Genomic DNA, 16,524 nt, shown 5'->3' with positions numbered 1-16,524 from the left:
AACTTGAGATACCATATCAATCTAATCAGATAACCCAAGCAGAGACTTCTTGATCAAGCAGCACTTTACTTTTTCAAATTAAGCAGCTGGGTGGCCAACAATCTGAAACGCCGGCAAAGTTACATCCAGAAGTGCCACGCCTTAGAAAGTTGGTAGCATTACTTTATAAACTTTGTTAGCCAATGAAAATCAAACAACAGAGCCATTACATCATAAAGAAGACCTCAATCATTCCTGTTCACTCCCTTATTCCCTCCTTCAGCATATCGCATCGATGTACATGTTTCCCACACTTGCATGAAATTTCTCTGGTGCAGAAACCGATTACAAAAAGCAAGAAAGCAACAGTTAAACTAAACAATTTCCCTTTGTTCCAGAACCCTTCAGAATCTTGCCACAAAAACATATTTGAAAGATTTCCTTAATATATGTACAGTATTTGTCACTGAGCATCTGCACAATTCTTTTCACTACAGTATATCACTGATCTTAAAAGTAAATACATGATACCTGCTCCTGTTGAAATTTGGCAAAATGGTTAGCAACAGAATTAGAAATACAGTGGGACAAAAAAGTATTTAGTCAGCCACCAATTGTGCAAGTTCTCCCACTTAAAAAGATGAGAGGCCTGTAATTGTGAAGACTTACAGAAAACGTTTGACCTCTGTCATTGCCAACAAAGGGTATATAACAAAGTATTGAGATGAACTTTTGTTATTGACCAAATATTTATTTTCCACCACAATTTGCAAATAAATTCATTAGAAATCCTACAATGTGATTTCCTGGATTCTTTCCCCCCATTTTGTCTCTCATAGTTGAGGTATACCTATGATGAAAATTACAGGCCTCTCATCTTTTTAAGTGGGAGAACTTGCACAATTGGTGGCTGACTAAATACTTTTTTGTCCCACTGTACTTCTGAGCTAGATTAAGGGCTACCCACTGACCAGTAATGGGCTATGATCCTCTTCCTTAGAAGCTTTAAGCCGTGGACTGGCCAAGGAATTCTGGGAGTTGAAGTCCACATATCTTAGTTGCTAAGACAAAAACATCTAGCATCACCAGGTAGCATGTTGAAAAGCTCCTGATCCTTGGAAGCCTTTGACACAGGAGAAGGGATTTTTCCAAGTGTTTAGCCACATGTGTGGAAGGTTTTCTTCCCTATCTCACATGACTCAAGGCAGACGCTCAAACACATTACACAATAATCAAAATATGCCTATGGCAAAGCTGAGCCAAAAAAACAAGCTGCTGGAAGAAACTGGGATGCAAATGCAAGGCAGCAACTTCAACAAACTTTATTTGAGAAGGCAAGCTTTCCAGATGCTTCATTTAAAGGAAGTGCTTTGTGGCAGTAACTCCCAACAAAAGTGGACAAGGTCCTGCTGACGGACATCTGTTTAAGATTCAGCAGATTTCGACTGGATGTCAGGCGCTGTTTGAAGAAAGTGGTGCTGGTAAGTAGCATTTTATTTTTAACTTTGTTAAAGCATTTTTTAAGTAGGGCTTTCAGCCAGAAGCTATGCAAGCTAAAAGTAGGAGCAATTTACTGCTAAAGTAAGCATGCCACCTTAAAACAGTTGATTTCTTGAGGTTTGTATGCCACTGACAGGACGCTGGAAGAAAAAGTACAGTGCAAAAATGCTGAGTTTTAAAATTGCAGTTGCAAAGTCTGTGTCTTATGCAAAAAAAAAGTGTTGCCAAGGAATCGCTGGAATTGTGACTCTCCCATGAATAAGGTCACACATGATCAATGACAGAAGGTAAAATTCTGATGAGCTCAGTTTTAAAACTGTAAAAATAAAAGTGAGGTGGCCACGATAGTCCTTAATTTGCACATTTCTCTCACTGAACACCAATGATTTGTCTTGGATTCTGTGCTCTCATAAACAACCCATCTGATTTCAACCAAGAAACTTTTTAAAATAAAGATATAACACCAAAAAAGAAAGAAACCCACCCACCCCAAAAAAATCTTTGCTGTTTCTAGGGAAGGGATAAAATTAATCCAGAAATAAAATATTCATTTTAAGTATCTAAATAATAAAACTAAGAGAACAACAAAAAATATCCAGAGAGATATTTGCCATGGCTTTTGTGATACAAATGAAGGAGAGATTCATTTCTAATAAGATCCATCTGTTCCTCTTTAGCTGCTAAAAGAAACTTTAAGAGGTTAAAAAATAGCAGATTCACTTTCCATAACTAATCACACTGTGTATTCCATTAAAACTATGAGTTTTTCTTTTCCCATATCTCCGGCAAACAAATTTGATATGCTTTTCTTTCCCACATACTCGCCATTAAACTGGTTAATCTCCCAGATTTTTTAACTGTTCTTGGGCATATCCTGTCTCTTTCTCCTCCCCTCCCCATCTCAAGGGAAGATTCTTTTGTATGCCCAGCCCAGCACCCTTTTCCATGTCATTCTTGTAGCCTTTTATCCTTAAGTCCACTTTCAGTTCAGTTTGTCTTGTCAGGTAAAATTTGTTCTTCTTTCATAATATCTTTTAGAGACATTCTATCCATAGAGGCAGATATTTCTGTTGTCATTGTTAATAGTAATTAAATAATGATTCCGTTATTTAAAAATATCCTTCAGTATTTTCAATATTCTGCATCATTTTGTAACTGTTAGTCAGATTTATGTGTTCTTTAATTGGAAGCTTCCTTCTAGTGTTCAAAATTTGACTCTATCATGTTTTTTACCTGATTATCTTATATTTTTATGTTGGACTATTATTTTTCTTATGTTTTTATCTTATTATCTTATGCTTTGCCTCATGTATCAAAATATAATAATTTGACTCAGTGTGCCTTAGTGAGAATTTTTCACTAGCTCAGTGCATACAACATGAAATAGAGGAAAATATTGGAGACTAGTCTAAAGACAAAAATCATTAATCATTATCTTTCTTTCAGTTTCCCACTCTCCTGTGTGGTCTTAACTCTTGTGTGGTTATATGTGTGTGTGTGTGTGTGTGTGTGTGTGTGTGTGTGTGTGTGTAGGTCTTGGCATATTCGGGTCTTTTCCTGTGCAAGATTGATAGTGTCTTGGCGACGTTTCGACGAGGTCCCACTCGTCATCTTCAGGCTGGTGTCTTTGGCTTCGTGCTTGTGCATATATATGGTGGAACTCTGTACATAAAAATAATTCATAACACATTTCTCCAACAAGCAATTTGCAATGAGGAAAAAATTGTGTTTGATCTCCATTGCTCCTTTTCTCTGAAGACATACAGACTGTTTCTATCATTCCTAATTCCCCCAGTTTAAGTTATTCTAGGTAGGGATGCGGTGGCTCAGTGGGTTAGGACGCTGAGTTTGTCAATCAGAAGGTCGGCAGTTTGGCGGGTCGAATCCCGAGTGCCGCGTAACAGAGTGAGCGCCTGTTACTCGTCCCAGCTTCTGCCAACCTAGCAGTTCGATAGCATGTAAAGATGCAAGTAGAAAAATAGGGACCACTACGGTGGGAAGGTAACAGTGTTCCGTGCGCCTTTGGCGTCTAGTCATGCTGGCCACATGACCACAGAGATGTCCTCAGACAAGCGCTGGCTCTTCGGCTTTGAAACGGAGATGAGCACCGGCCCCTAGAGTTGAAAAAGACTAGCACGCATGTGCGGGGGAACCTTTACCTTTAAGTTATTCTAGGAAGTGGTCATAGTTTGATTTTATATTCTGTCATTTAAACTTAAAACTCTTCCCTTTAACTTGGAGTAAAAAAATTACACTCCAGTGCATTTTTTAAAAAAATATGAGATCTCTTTCTCTCTCTGTCACATACACACATTTATATATCTGTGTCTCTTTCTCCATGATCTGCACTCAGACACATCTTCTATCTGGTGGTCATTAGTTTGTCGCTCCCAGTTGTAAGCAAATTTTTCATGTCCTAAGAAAACGTTCTCGTCTGTCCGGTGGTCAAAACTCCCGCTTGATGATTCAAGGGAAATGGTCTCTGCTCTTCCCCTGTAGGATGTCCTTTCACAGCCATGAAAATAATTTTCACTGTGACTGAAAGAAGAAAATCCAAGCTTAGAAAGGGCCAAAGCTCCTTCATGTTTCTCCGCCACTCCAGAGAAACACCGTAAAACTCTCTCTGCAGTATTACCCTGGAGCTTCCCCACCTCCACAGAAATCACACAAAATGTGGGAACACACTGGATGGCTCCACTCAGATCATCAACAAATACCAACAAAGGAAGTAGATCTTGTGTCAGGTGCCAGTTGTGCTACTTCCCCTTCCCCGTATCTTGTCTGACAACATCATTTCAGGACCTAATAATATTATTCAAACCTTTACAAATTTATGTATTTACTAATCTTCCAATATGATACATGCTATTACTTTCTACCAGTGCCCTGCTATTTTTTGCAGTTATTATTTCATTCATTTATGAATTTACATCCTTCATTTTTGAAGAAACCTCAACGCCTACTTGGGATCTCTCCTACTTTTACATCTTCATCATGACACTATGAGATTGGACAATGAGAAAGAATGAAGGGCCCCAACTCATCCATGAGCTCTGTGGTTGAGAAGGGATTTGAACCTAGACTTTCCCATAACTCTGGCCACTGCATTATGCTGGGGTAGTCTCAGTACACCAGCCAGGTAGGTTAGTCTCATTGTACAAAGAAATTGGTGCAAATCTGAAATAAGTGGGGAAGCATTTCAGCCTTCCATTTTATGTCTTGTGGCTTAAAAAAAACAGTCTTGCTAAAGAAAAATCCCACTATTTGCATAAATCAGCTATCCAATAGAGAGAGTGTATTTGTATGCTACTACTTAACGCGGTGGCTCAGTGGGTTAGGACACTGAGCTTGTCGATCAGAGGTCGGCAGTTTGGCGGGTCAAATCCCGAGTGCCGCGTACCAGAGTGAGCGCCTGTTACTCGTCCCAGCTTCTGCCAACCTAGCAGTTTGAAAGCACGTAAAAATGCAAGTAGAAAAATAGGGACCACTACAGTGGGAAGGTAACAGTGTTCCGTGCACCTTTGGCGTCTAGTCATGCTGGCCACATGACCACGGAGACGTCCTCGGACAAGCGCTGGCTCTTCGGCTTTGAAACACAGATGAGCACCGGGCCCTAGAGTCAGAAACGACTAGCATGCATGTGCGGGGGAACCTTTACCTTTACCTTTTACTTAACAATTGCCTGGGAAATGACCATCATTAATCACAGAATCCACTTCCTTTAATTTCTTCATTTCGTTTTAATGCTTATAATTCCATCAACTATCGGTGGATCTATGCTTCTAACTCCTGTAACATTGCAAAAAGGGTCCTTCTGGGTGTAAAATGGGACAACTTGCCACAGCCAACTCCCTGCAGGACAACTCACCATGGACAACTCGCTGTGGGACAATTTAACAATTCTATTTAATTATTTAAAATAAAAAATTATTTTAATGTTTGTCATTCACATTTCATTCTGTCCCTCTTTTTGCAACCTTTCTTCAATGATTCTATCCCACTATTTCTTTGATATTAGTGTAACTCTTGTCCTACAGTGAGTTGTCCTGTTAATTATGTAACATGTCCCACTCCTCTAATGCTCCTGCCAGTCCCAGCTGCTTCTTGCAACATGCACCCCTAATTGCTTCTGTTTCATTTCTTGCAGGTATCACCATGATCTTCCTTTTTCTGGTTGCCTGGATTACTCCCTGTATAGCTAATCAATTTCTCAGTAGCTTTGCGAAAGCAGAAATTCAGAAAAATTCCAGGCAAGTAATCTGCAGTGTGCTAGGACCACAAGGCCCTCCAGGTGCTCCCGGAGCTCCGGGTGCTCCTGGGAATATAGGAAGGATGGGTTTTCCAGGAAAAGATGGACGAGATGGAGAAGATGGACAGAAAGGAGAACCAGGGGAGGAAGGTAAGAGACAGTTTCTTTTTCAAGATAATTTTCTATCTCAGAAGGAGTCTAAAAAGAATGGGGAAGTCTAAATCAGCCATTACAGTACTAAATCCATTTTCTTTCATAAGCCCTTCCCACATATTACCTCTCTCCAAAATCAAATTAAGGAAGAACATCATTTTTTAATATATTCAAACAAGGTATTGGTTAATGGTATCTTAATTTATTATTTCAGAAGTCCATAATCATAACTTATGATAGAGGTGAAATTCAGAGGCTTCATTCAGCCCACCAAGATTACTCTTTTATGGTATCCCAAAACTTCCCAGAGCAGCTGGGGCTAAAACTTTGCACACTTTGGGGAGTAGAGTTTAAATAGTAAAATATTTCTTTTTTTCAGCGTTATAGCTATATGAGGCAGGGGTCCCCAACCGCTGGGCCATGGCCTGGAATCGGGTCATGTGAGCACAGCTCCACTTGCACAAGCAGCAGGTGAGCACGTGCGCACATGAAGCTCCATTTCCATAAATGAAGCTGCGCTCACAGGAAACCATCCTTCACCTGCCACCACCACAGGTGTGCAAAGCCAGAAAAAGATTGGGGACCGCTGGTTTAAGGCATATATCATTAAAAAAAAAGCACTGAAACTCTTTCCCAAATCAGGCTTTGAACCTGCTCATTTTGGGAACAATGTGACATATTAAGAAAAGTCTGATATGGTCCTCCACGTAACAGAGGCTATATTCACCAATTATAGGTTGCACAATTAACTATGGGTAGATTCACACGTCATGCTAATTCAATAGGTTATCCTCGTTTACAAACCATAATGGCTTATTTACACGAGTTTGCACTTCATATTCAGCACACTGTGGGACCCCAGACAATAAAACATAGGTATCATTGTCAAATGGTCTATTCTATATCTCCATCAGAATTGAGATGTGTGGTAGGATGGTAAGATGACTCCTTAGTTTTAAACAGCAAGTATAAATAGTCTGTCCAGGTATATGTTTGAAGGAGGACGATAAAATGACCCAAGAAGGCTCTTTAGGTGCTCTGTATTTTTAATTCTAACTGAGCTTTTTATCAGTTGGACATGGTTGGGCAGGTTTTAGATAGTTTGGCTCATGTTTAATTTTTTTTAAAAAAAACCACAATATAAACTAAATGAAATTGAAAGGACACAGATATTAATATTTCTTCTGGTTCCTAGGCCTGCTCAGGGATGATACAGAGGAGAAAGATTGTATCTGGAACGATGAGGCCAAATTGGGCTGTAATTGTACTGTCTGGCTGACTTTGTTTATAAATAGAAATTATCTAACTCTGGGTTGGATGGAGAATTAGCTTCCTGCCAAGAGGACTCTTAACCACTAACAAATATCAGGAAAAGCCTTTTTTGCACATTTTTGGACTAACAGATGTTATAATGTCTACATTTTTGCAAACTGTAATTGACTTTATCAGATGCACAGAGCAGTTAGACACATGAAGGATTTAATTTGGATTTTTTTTCTCATCTTAGTGTTTTCTTGCAAGTGCAGGGTCCACTTTTTCCAGATCTACCAAGTGTTGATCCTTTGATTGCAACAGAAATTAAACTACTGGCTTATCACCAGAGCTGACTGGCCCAAAGTCACTCAGCCAACTTTCATGCCTTTGGCAGGACTAAAACTCATAATCTCTCAGTTTCTAGCCAGGTGCCTTAATCACCACTTAGACTGGCTTTCAAATGATTTTTGGATTTAATATAGGATTTAAATTGGGATGAGGTGGAGAAAACAGGATATTTATGGAAATATAGCTTACATGTGGGACAAATTACAGCTCATTTATCAATGAACAAATGTAATGTGTTAGAAATACTTGTGTTTGTTAAGACCTTCTGAGACAACTTTAAACCTTTTGATGTAGATTCAGCAATCTCTCACTCAATTGTGTTGGCAAAATTCCATGTAATCTTTATTAAAAGTGTATGCTTTTTAATAAAAAAATTGTTTCTCTGAAAAGACCACTCCTTCCGATTTTCAGCTACCATAGATTAACATGGTGCTCCTTCTACAAACTCCTCACTTAGAGAGGACTTTGAAATTAATTGAGTTTTGTTCTGTTAGAAGAAAGGGGACATGATTTTCACCAATTACCTTCTTCCTTCTAAAAAAATCTTCTCCAGAAGGTTGACAGAGCTTTCAAAACAATTAGGGTATGGAAAGCAGAAGAATTGGCAAGAGAGTGGAAATTGTTTGGATGAAATTTCACTTGGGATCCTTCCATTTGCAAAAAAACTCTGATCCAACCCCTACTTAGCATAAAAACAGGTAGTAATAACTGCAAATATGAACGATAATTCAACTGGGAGGTTTAGCATACAGCTACTGATTATGTAGCATCCTTCTGCTAGAGATATTCCACTTTTAATTTTTTTATTAAATTTCGTTATTAGATAAAAAGAAGAAATAAACGTACAAAGAGAGAAGAAAAAATCACTTCTTGGCTTTGTCTGATGTAGTAGATTTTACAAAAATAATTTGTGCTAGAAATATTGATTCCAATCCCACAGAACAATAAGCCTGAATTTTACAACGGTGGTTTGTTCATGAAGCTGCAGTGGTTTCATTTACCCATTCAGTAATAGTTACATATCATGACAAGCCCAGAATAAAACAAACTTACAGGATGTGTGAATCCTTTTTTTTTCTTCCTTTCTTTCAAATACCTATCTAGAAGAGAATATATTCTCTCATCCACATTTTTTAACACAATGACCAGGACAAAAAAGATGGGGATATTGTTCCCATAAAATAATGCAGTTCAAAATAGGTGGGAAATTCCTGGGTTGCAGAACCAATTTTGGCCCTCTGGTTGTTCCAAAGACCCATGAGTCCCTTGTATGATTACTCATTGTGATTGTTCTTTCTCATAGGTACCCAAGGCAGGATGGGAAATCCAGGCCATCCAGGACCAAAAGGAAAACCAGGAGCCATTGGCAAAGCTGGTCTCCGTGGTCTAAAAGGCCCCAAGGGCCTCCCTGGAAAAGGCGGGGGGTCTGGAAAGAAAGGGCCCCGAGGAGCCCAAGGAGACCTTGGGATGTCTGGCCCTTGCAAATGCAAGGTCAAGAAAGCCAGATCAGCTTTCTCTGTTGCTGTGACTAAAAGTTACCCAAAAGAGAGACTGCCCATCAAATTTGACAGGATCCTCATGAATGAAGGTGGAAATTACAACACTTCCAGTGGGAAATTTATATGCAACATCCCCGGCGTCTATTATTTCACTTACGATATCACACTGGCCAATAAACACTTGGCTATTGGGCTGGTCTACAATGGTCAGTACAGGATAAAGACATTTGATGCCAACACTGGGAACCATGACATTGCTTCTGGATCGACAATCCTTTCCCTAAAGCAGAAGGATGAAGTGTGGCTGCAGATATATTACTCAGAACAGAATGGGCTGTTCTATGATCCTTACTGGACAGATAGCATTTTTACTGGCTTTCTGATATATGCTGATCAGGATTATCTCAATGAAATGTAAAGGGGACTGCCAACCTCAACAAACCTAATGGAAGACAAGAAGCATGGAAAATTATGTACATTTATCTTTGAAGAAGTCCTTCAGCCACAAAAGCAGGCCTCAGAGGACAATGGCCTACAGCTCCTCCAATATTTATATCATTAATCTAAATCTTGGAGTTTCTTTGTCTCGGATGGTACAGACCCTTAAAGATTTATTCTTTTCCATAGATATGCATTCACAAATGGTTTCCAAATGAGAGGGAATGGGAGAAAAAGAGATAACTTTTTATCGATTTATATGACTCCATGATCTGGATGAGAAGTCTTCTGTGGTCCTGAGTATGCGAGATGCTTATTATCAATGTCCTTTCCTGCAAAACACAAAAGAAATAATTTTTATCTTATACCTACCAATGCTGATGCTCCTTCTCTAAAATAGAAAGAGATACTTATCCTGTGCTGCAAATGATGGTCAGATATTACTTAAACTAGAACTGAATTTATCTGCCTAGTTTCTGAATGCCTGCATAGAAGGACAATGCCTTTGAGAGTTTCAGGAATGTGCTTTTCAAAAATGCTATCTTTAATCAGGAAACCCATAGATGCATCTGGTGATCTTCTGCTGTAAAGCATGTGTTCCAATGCTGAAAGTGTATGGTCCTTCCCCTAAATTCAGGGCAGCACGACATCGTCTCTCTTTATCACTTTACATGTTTTTAATAACACCAAAAGGATTTGATATGCTAAAAAAATATGCTACTATTAAACCGTCACAAATATTCACAAGTACTCCATTTTCCCTGAAAAATCTCCTTTATTCTATGAGCAAATATAAATGGTATCTGGTTCTCAAACCAAATATATAAGCAAGTAGCTCTGACATGTTTAAAGAATCAAATGTGGCATCGATTATTCTACACATGATCCTGTTTCATTAGGAACTGATTGTATGTTGGCTAGCAAAGCATTATAGGGTGAGTGGTATAACTGGAATCTGTAACAATGACTTGATCTAAAGCTCTCCTGAGAAAGGGATGCTGGATTCCCACTCCATCATTGCCAGTGCATAATGCCAGTACCCACAGGCCAAATAGAATTAACGGGATGATTTTATTGTGCAATAACATGTTAATACTGCAGACTACAATAATAGCAAGAAAGGGAAACGCCACATTAATCTAGATTTTTCTGATTTTTAAAAGATTTAATCTTATTAATCCCTATTCTCTTTCCGAGCATTGAGAAAATATTTTCAATTTGCCTTAAACTATTTCATTTGGAAATACCTAAAGGTAAGGGATAGCCAAATAACTATAATTGCTCTTGACTTGAATTGACCAGGAGAAAGAGTTTGTTGCTTAACAGTTCAATAACAAAGCATTATATTGAAAGCTCTAGAAGACCATATTCCCAGGTGGTTTCTTATAACATACTTTTTTGTTCATTTTTTTTAAAAAGTCACTGTGGTTGGTAGCTATTCTTGTGAATGGAAGCAATGTACATGAAAAACCAGTATTTTACAGCACTTCAGGATCAAACCCAGACCACACTAATTTAAAGATATATTTTGGGAGCTTTCTGCTCTTTCCTCTCCTCTCTTTTGCTGTCCTGCCAGGTACCCAGAGGATCTGCCTGGGTGCCTAGGCCATAACCATTTCCTCCTGCCTATCTCTCATTCACAATTTTGCTCTGCTCCTATGGCCAAGGGCGGGGGGAGAGAACCTTCTGCTAGTTTAATATCAGAGGGTGACTGTTTAATATACTCCTCAAACAGAAGAGTCTCTGGGCTGTGCAGCCAACAGCTGGGGCTTGACTAGTTCATCATGTTTTCTATGGTTTCTCAGCTGCAGTTTTTTTTCATTCATGCCTTAGGCCAGGGGTCTTCAAACTTGGCCCTTTTATGACTTGTGAACTTCAACGCCCAGAATTCCTCAGCCAGGCTGGCTGAGGAATTCTGTGAGTTGAAGTCCACAAGTCACGAAAGGGCCAAGTTTGAAGACCCCTGCCTTAGGTTATGCTTCAGACATTAGATAATGATATATCTGAGTACCGTGGTCAGATTTCTAATCCAGGATTTCTGATTTACCAAAACCAGAGGCTTCACCAGAATTTTCAATAAACTACAATGATTCAGGAAGTTATAATCATGTTATGAAGCCCTTCACAAATGTTTGAGAACATATAATGAATCAAAGCAAACTAGAATGAAACTAGAAGCATTTCATTTTCCCAGAGAGTTCTCTCACCACAATTCTTTAAATAAACCAGCAGGCCATTTTAAATCAGGATATGATAGCATCGTGCTGTGGACTACAGGATAAAAACTGCTGTTATAACAAGGAATACTATGTGTTAGGATAAAAATTAAAAGAATAATCCTTAGAGATGAAGCAACATTTAAGAAGCCTATCGTTGAACAAGGCATTCAGGTACCATAATATGCTTTGAAATTGTTTGGTTCGAATTGACGAGGACTCAGAGTGGTTAACACTGAACGAGTTTATTGAATACACAAAGTCAACTGGCAACTGTCAAATGTTGCAACCCTTTTATAGAGAAAGCGTTTGAACTGTAACCAATACAAACAGTCTGTTTTCCCGCTCCTTGGTTGTGGTGTCCAATGATTGCACCTTATTTTCCCGCTTTAAACCTTACAAAGCTGCACTGTGTTTGCAATCTCTTCCATGGCTTATTGCTAACTATTTACATACACAACACCCCTTACCCCCCAGTTGGTGTCATTTCTTTACAAAATCCATTAGGTATTTTGGTGGCCTATGTATTCTGGACGGGTATCTGTTATTTTGGCTATTAGGGACCCTTCTTCCTGGTTGACTGCTTGGCTGCTGGTTACTATGCTGGTTACTACTAGACCTGGGCTCAGGGTTACTGGCTTCAGATGTACTGCCTTGTGTATTAGGTTGTGTTTGGTATTCAGTGGTCACTGGCCTACTTCGCAGGGGTATTTCCCAATCAATTGGACTGAATTGTTGTTGTTGGGCATCAGGGAATGTGTCATCTTGCCCAACCTCTACACCACTTTCTGGCCTAATGTTGTCTGTACTGTTTCCCCTTACTGAGCTTTGGTCCCCCTCAGCCGGCACACACCCACTAGATCTTTTCCTCAGCTGGTCTATGTGTCTTTTACAGATCCTATTCCCTTCCCCCTCAATGATGTATGATAGGGGACCTAAGATTTCAGTTACCACCCCTGGAATCCATTTGTCCCCTTGGGCGTAGTTCCTGGCCCAAATCAAGTCCCCCACTTCAAAAGTTCTGTTAGGAATGTCTAATTCAATGTTTGGTTGGAGTCTGTCGGGGTGTAGTCTGTCCAACTTGGTCAAAATTTTCCTGCCCCACCTCATTTCAGCTGGACTTTTCCCTGTAGCCGAACAAGGGGTTGTGTGCTGAGCCAACAAGAACTCAGCTAGTCTCTGATGCCAGTCACCTCGAATGATTCTTTTAAGCGCGTCCTTCGTGGTCCTCACATTCCTTTCAGCCAATCCGTTGGTGGAGGGGTGGAAGGGTGCAGAAGTCTTATGCTTAATCGAGTTGGCCTTGAGGAAATCCTGAAATTCAATAGATGTGAATTGTGGCCCGTTATCAGACACTATTAAATCCGGCAACCCATGAGTGGCAAAGAGGCCCCTTAATGCCTGTATTGTTCTGCCTGCCGTTACTGAACTGACCGGTACTACTTCTAGCCATCTAGAGTAGCTGTCGACCACTACCAGGAACGTTAACCCCTGGAAAGGACCAGCGAAGTCAATATGAATCCTGGACCAAGGATTCCTAGCTAGCTCCCATTTATGTGTGCGGATGTGTTGTTGTTCAGGCCTGGAACGTTGGCACAGATGGCAATTGGCAACGCATTCCTCAATGTCGTGGTCCAATCCTGGCCACCACAAGTGACTCCTAGCCAGGGCCTTCATCCTTACTATTCCGGGGTGTCCCTCATGCAATTCAAATAGAATAGCTGATTTGTGGATTTCTGGAATTACTACACGAGTTCCCCAGAGTAAGCAACCCATATGAACTGATAGTTCATCTTTCCTTCTGAAAAATGGACTGTATTTTACGTCCGGGTTGGCGTTGGGCCAACCACTCATGACCCAGGCCATTACTCTCCTTAAGATGAGGTCCTTATTGGTTGCCTCAGCTATGTCTTTAGCAGTTAGGGGCAGATCAGGAATATCTTGTAGGGACATTACTTGTCCCACTGGGGCAGGGTCCTCCTCAGTTGTGCTAAGGGGCAATCTGCTAAGAGCGTCTGCGTGACCCATGTCCTTACCTGGTCGGTATTGGAGGGAAAATGAATATGCTGAGAGGAAGATGGACCATCTCAGCATCCTGGGAGACATAATTTGGGGAGTCTGTTTATCTGTGGTAAACAGTCCCAGCAGGGGTTTGTGGTCTGTCAGTATTGTAAAGTTCCTGCCATACAGGTAGTCGTGGAACTTTTTAACTCCTGCCACTATGGCTAGAGCTTCCCGGTCTATTTGAGCATAGTTCCGCTCTGCCTTGGTTAGTGTGCGGGAGTAGTAAGCAATGGGTCTTTGCATTCCCTGGGTGTCTAAATGGCTGATTACTGCCCCAACGCCGTAAGGCGAAGCATCGCACGCCAGGTAGATTGGTCTGTTTTCTATAAAGTGGGTTACAGTTGAGCTACTGGAAAGGATGTCTTTTAAGGTCTGGAAACTCGCTTTGTGCTTGTCTTGCCAATGCCAAGGGGTCTTCTTATCTAAAAGCCTGTGCAGTGGTTCTGCAATGGCAGCCTTATGTGGCACAAAAGTGTGATAAAAATTTACCAAGCCTAGGAAGGCCTGTAGCTCAGCCTTGTTCCGTGGTTCAGGAGCCCCTTTTATTGCTTTAATTTTTTCAGGGGTAGGGTGGACTCCGCTTTTGTCAATCCTGAACCCCAAAAAATCAGTGGATTTAACCCCTATGCTACATTTTTCCTTTTTTAATTTTAATCCAGCCTTTCTAAATCTACCCAGTACCTGTTCCAGCCGCTCTACTAACATTCCTTCATCTTTTCCAGCTATTAGGACATCATCAAAGTAAGGGCATACTCCAGGTATGCCCTTTAAGGTCCTCTCCATCACTTCTTGGAAGATGCCTGGAGCTGCTGCAATTCCAAATTGCAGTCTGTGGACTCGGAACGCCCCCTTGTGGGTAACAATTGTCTGTGCCTCTGCAGCCTCTTTGGAAACAGTCAACTGTAAGTACGCATGCGCCAAGTCGAGCTTGGCGAAGATGGCGGCGTCCTGGATCGTGGCGAGGACCTGCTTCACCGTCGGGACCGGGTAAGCATGCTTTTTCATTCCAATGTTGAGGGTCGCTTTGTAGTCGGCGCAGATTCTCACATCCCCATTGGGTTTGAGGGGTGTGACAATCGGCGTCTCCCACAAACCGCCCTCAACAGGTTCTAAAACTCCGAGGCCTACAAGCCGGTCGAGCTCGGCCTCGATTTTTTCTTTTAAGGCAAAAGGTACCCTCCGGGCCTTTAGCCTGATTGGATTTACTGAGGGGTCTAGGTTAAAATTAATGGGGGGCCCTTTGTACTTGCCTAGAGATCCATCGAATACGTCTGCAAATTCTTTGCAGACGGATTCGAGGGTCTTATTTCTAATCACTGAATTTATTCCCCCTATCCAAATTCCCAGGGCAGGAAACCAATTAAGCCCTATTAAGCTGGTCCTATTTCCCTCCGTAACTATCAAATCTAAGACCCCCTTAAACCCCTTAAAGTTTACTCTAAGGCTGGTCTTTCCTTTTACGATTATTGGACTTTTTTGGAAGTCCATTAATTGAATATTTGTTGGACTAAGTGGAATTCTTTTTCCGCTTAGTTGTTCAATTTTCTCAAGGGTTTCAGTGGAAATTATCGACACTGAAGCCCCTGAGTCGATTTCCATTCTGCAAGGGACCCCTTGCAGAAGGACTGTGATTTTTAATTTTCCGTCCGGAAAATTGTGCCCCCTTCCCCGCCGTCTCCGATTGACTCGGGCCACCTCCCTTAGGTTTGGAAATTTCACCCGGGTTCTAGGGGTCTCCTTGCCACTAGCATTGGGGGTTACCTTACCCTCTGGCCACACATCGACTTCGTTCAGACGGGAGTCCCGAACGCGGTTTCTGCAGATGGCCTGGATGTGGCCGGTCTTGCCGCAAGCCCTGCACTTGGCGGTGCGGAATCGGCAGGAAGCGCGGGGATGGTTGCCGCCACAGCTGCCACATCGGTTCTGGGTGTCGTTGTCGCGCGGTCTGGTTGCGGTGTCCCGCCACGGTCGTTGTGCCCCGGTCGGTGGTCTTTGCGGTGTTGCGGGTTGTTGCCGGCGGCCAGGTTCAGGCCCCTCGCTTCTGAGTTGTCTTGGTGCCATCTTCCCGAATCGCCTGGAGACTTCGGCGATCTCTTCCTCCCACTGCTGATCCACCTCCCCGCAGTCCACATAGCCCTCTTGGTTAATTTCGGGTGCTGCCGCCATGCTACTGCGGGGGGGGTCGCGATACCCGGTTGACTCATACGTTAGGAGTTCGTCGAGCACTTCCTGTAAATCGCCGGTAGGTTTGGTGATTATTCTATTTTGTAATTGTTCATCACGTAAGCCCAGCACGACTCTGTCCCGAATTCTAATTTCTAAATTATCGTATTTGCAACGTACTGCGGCTTCCCTGACGGCAGCGACGAATTTCTGTATGGACTCCCCCGGTCTCTGATTTCTCTTCTCGAAAATGCGCCGCCAAAAGAGTTCGGACCTTCGGGGAGTAAAGTGAACCTTTAGTTTTGTGAGGAGGTCGGCATAGGGCACGCTGGAGACTGGTTGTGGCTGGCACAGCCCGACAGCAACTCTGTAGACCGGTGTGCCGCAAATTGTCAAAAGTGCCGCCGCTTTTTTTCGGTCGTCAGTGATTCCATTCACTAACAGGAATCCTTCGACCTGACCGATGTATTCTTCCCAATCTTCGGGGAAGTTAGGGTCGAATTCCTTCAGTGACCCGATTTGCGCCATTCGGAGAATTTTTTTTTTTTTCCTATCCTGCCGCGGCCGCTCGGTTGACTGTGACTCGCTCTGAATTTGCCGCCTTCACGACAATTCTTCCTAATCTCTGGTCTTCTGTCAATCCCACCTTCGTCGCCAGTTG

General features: G+C 41.8%; 2 protein-coding genes across 3 annotated transcripts; one reads left to right on the top strand and one right to left on the bottom strand.

Annotated features, from left to right (window-relative positions):
- The first annotated feature begins 57 nt into the window (after positions 1-57).
- Positions 58-10,164, top strand: C1QTNF2 (C1q and TNF related 2). 2 transcript variants are annotated; one of them, XM_081320980.1, is made up of 3 exons: positions 58-1,460; positions 5,627-5,878; positions 8,787-10,164. In XM_081320980.1, exons 2-3 carry the CDS (start codon positions 5,635-5,637, stop codon positions 9,398-9,400), a joined length of 858 nt encoding a protein of 285 aa, XP_081177106.1. In that variant the 5' UTR covers positions 58-1,460; positions 5,627-5,634; the 3' UTR covers positions 9,401-10,164. The 2 variants fall into 2 exon arrangements, with proteins under 2 accessions (XP_081177106.1, XP_081177105.1); XM_081320979.1 differs by lacking the exon at positions 58-1,460 and having other exon boundaries at positions 5,282-5,878.
- Positions 10,165-11,849: 1,685 nt separating this feature from the next.
- On the bottom strand, positions 11,850-16,211 carry LOC308664145 (uncharacterized protein). Its single transcript, XM_081321153.1, has 2 exons — positions 15,467-16,211; positions 11,850-12,950 (listed from the first exon to the last, which is right to left on the bottom strand). Exons 1-2 carry the CDS (start codon positions 15,864-15,866, stop codon positions 12,925-12,927), a joined length of 426 nt encoding a protein of 141 aa, XP_081177279.1. The 5' UTR covers positions 15,867-16,211; the 3' UTR covers positions 11,850-12,924.
- Between the last annotated feature and the right edge of the window lie 313 nt (positions 16,212-16,524).

Source organism: Vipera berus (genome assembly GCF_964194415.1).
Source record: "Vipera berus genome assembly, chromosome: 2".
NCBI lineage: Eukaryota > Metazoa > Chordata > Lepidosauria > Squamata > Viperidae > Vipera > Vipera berus.
The sequence above is the reverse complement of the archived record's forward strand: the minus strand, read 5'-3'. Positions and strand labels throughout refer to the sequence as shown.

What these genes read in the sequence shown, in the direction of transcription:
- C1QTNF2 (XM_081320979.1), top strand. Translation starts at nt 5,542, where the DNA reads ATGTCCCACTCCTCTAATGCTCCTGCCAGTCCCAGCTGCTTCTTGCAA. An exon ending in AGGAGAACCAGGGGAGGAAG is followed by an intron (nt 5,879 to 8,786) that starts GTAAGAGACAGT and finishes TCTTTCTCATAG; the next exon opens with GTACCCAAGGCAGGATGGGA.
- LOC308664145 (XM_081321153.1), bottom strand. Translation starts at nt 15,866, where the DNA reads ATGGCGGCAGCACCCGAAATTAACCAAGAGGGCTATGTGGACTGCGGG. An exon ending in AGTCGATGTGTGGCCAGAGG is followed by an intron (nt 12,951 to 15,466) that starts GTAAGGTAACCC and finishes ATTGAATTTCAG; the next exon opens with GATTTCCTCAAGGCCAACTC.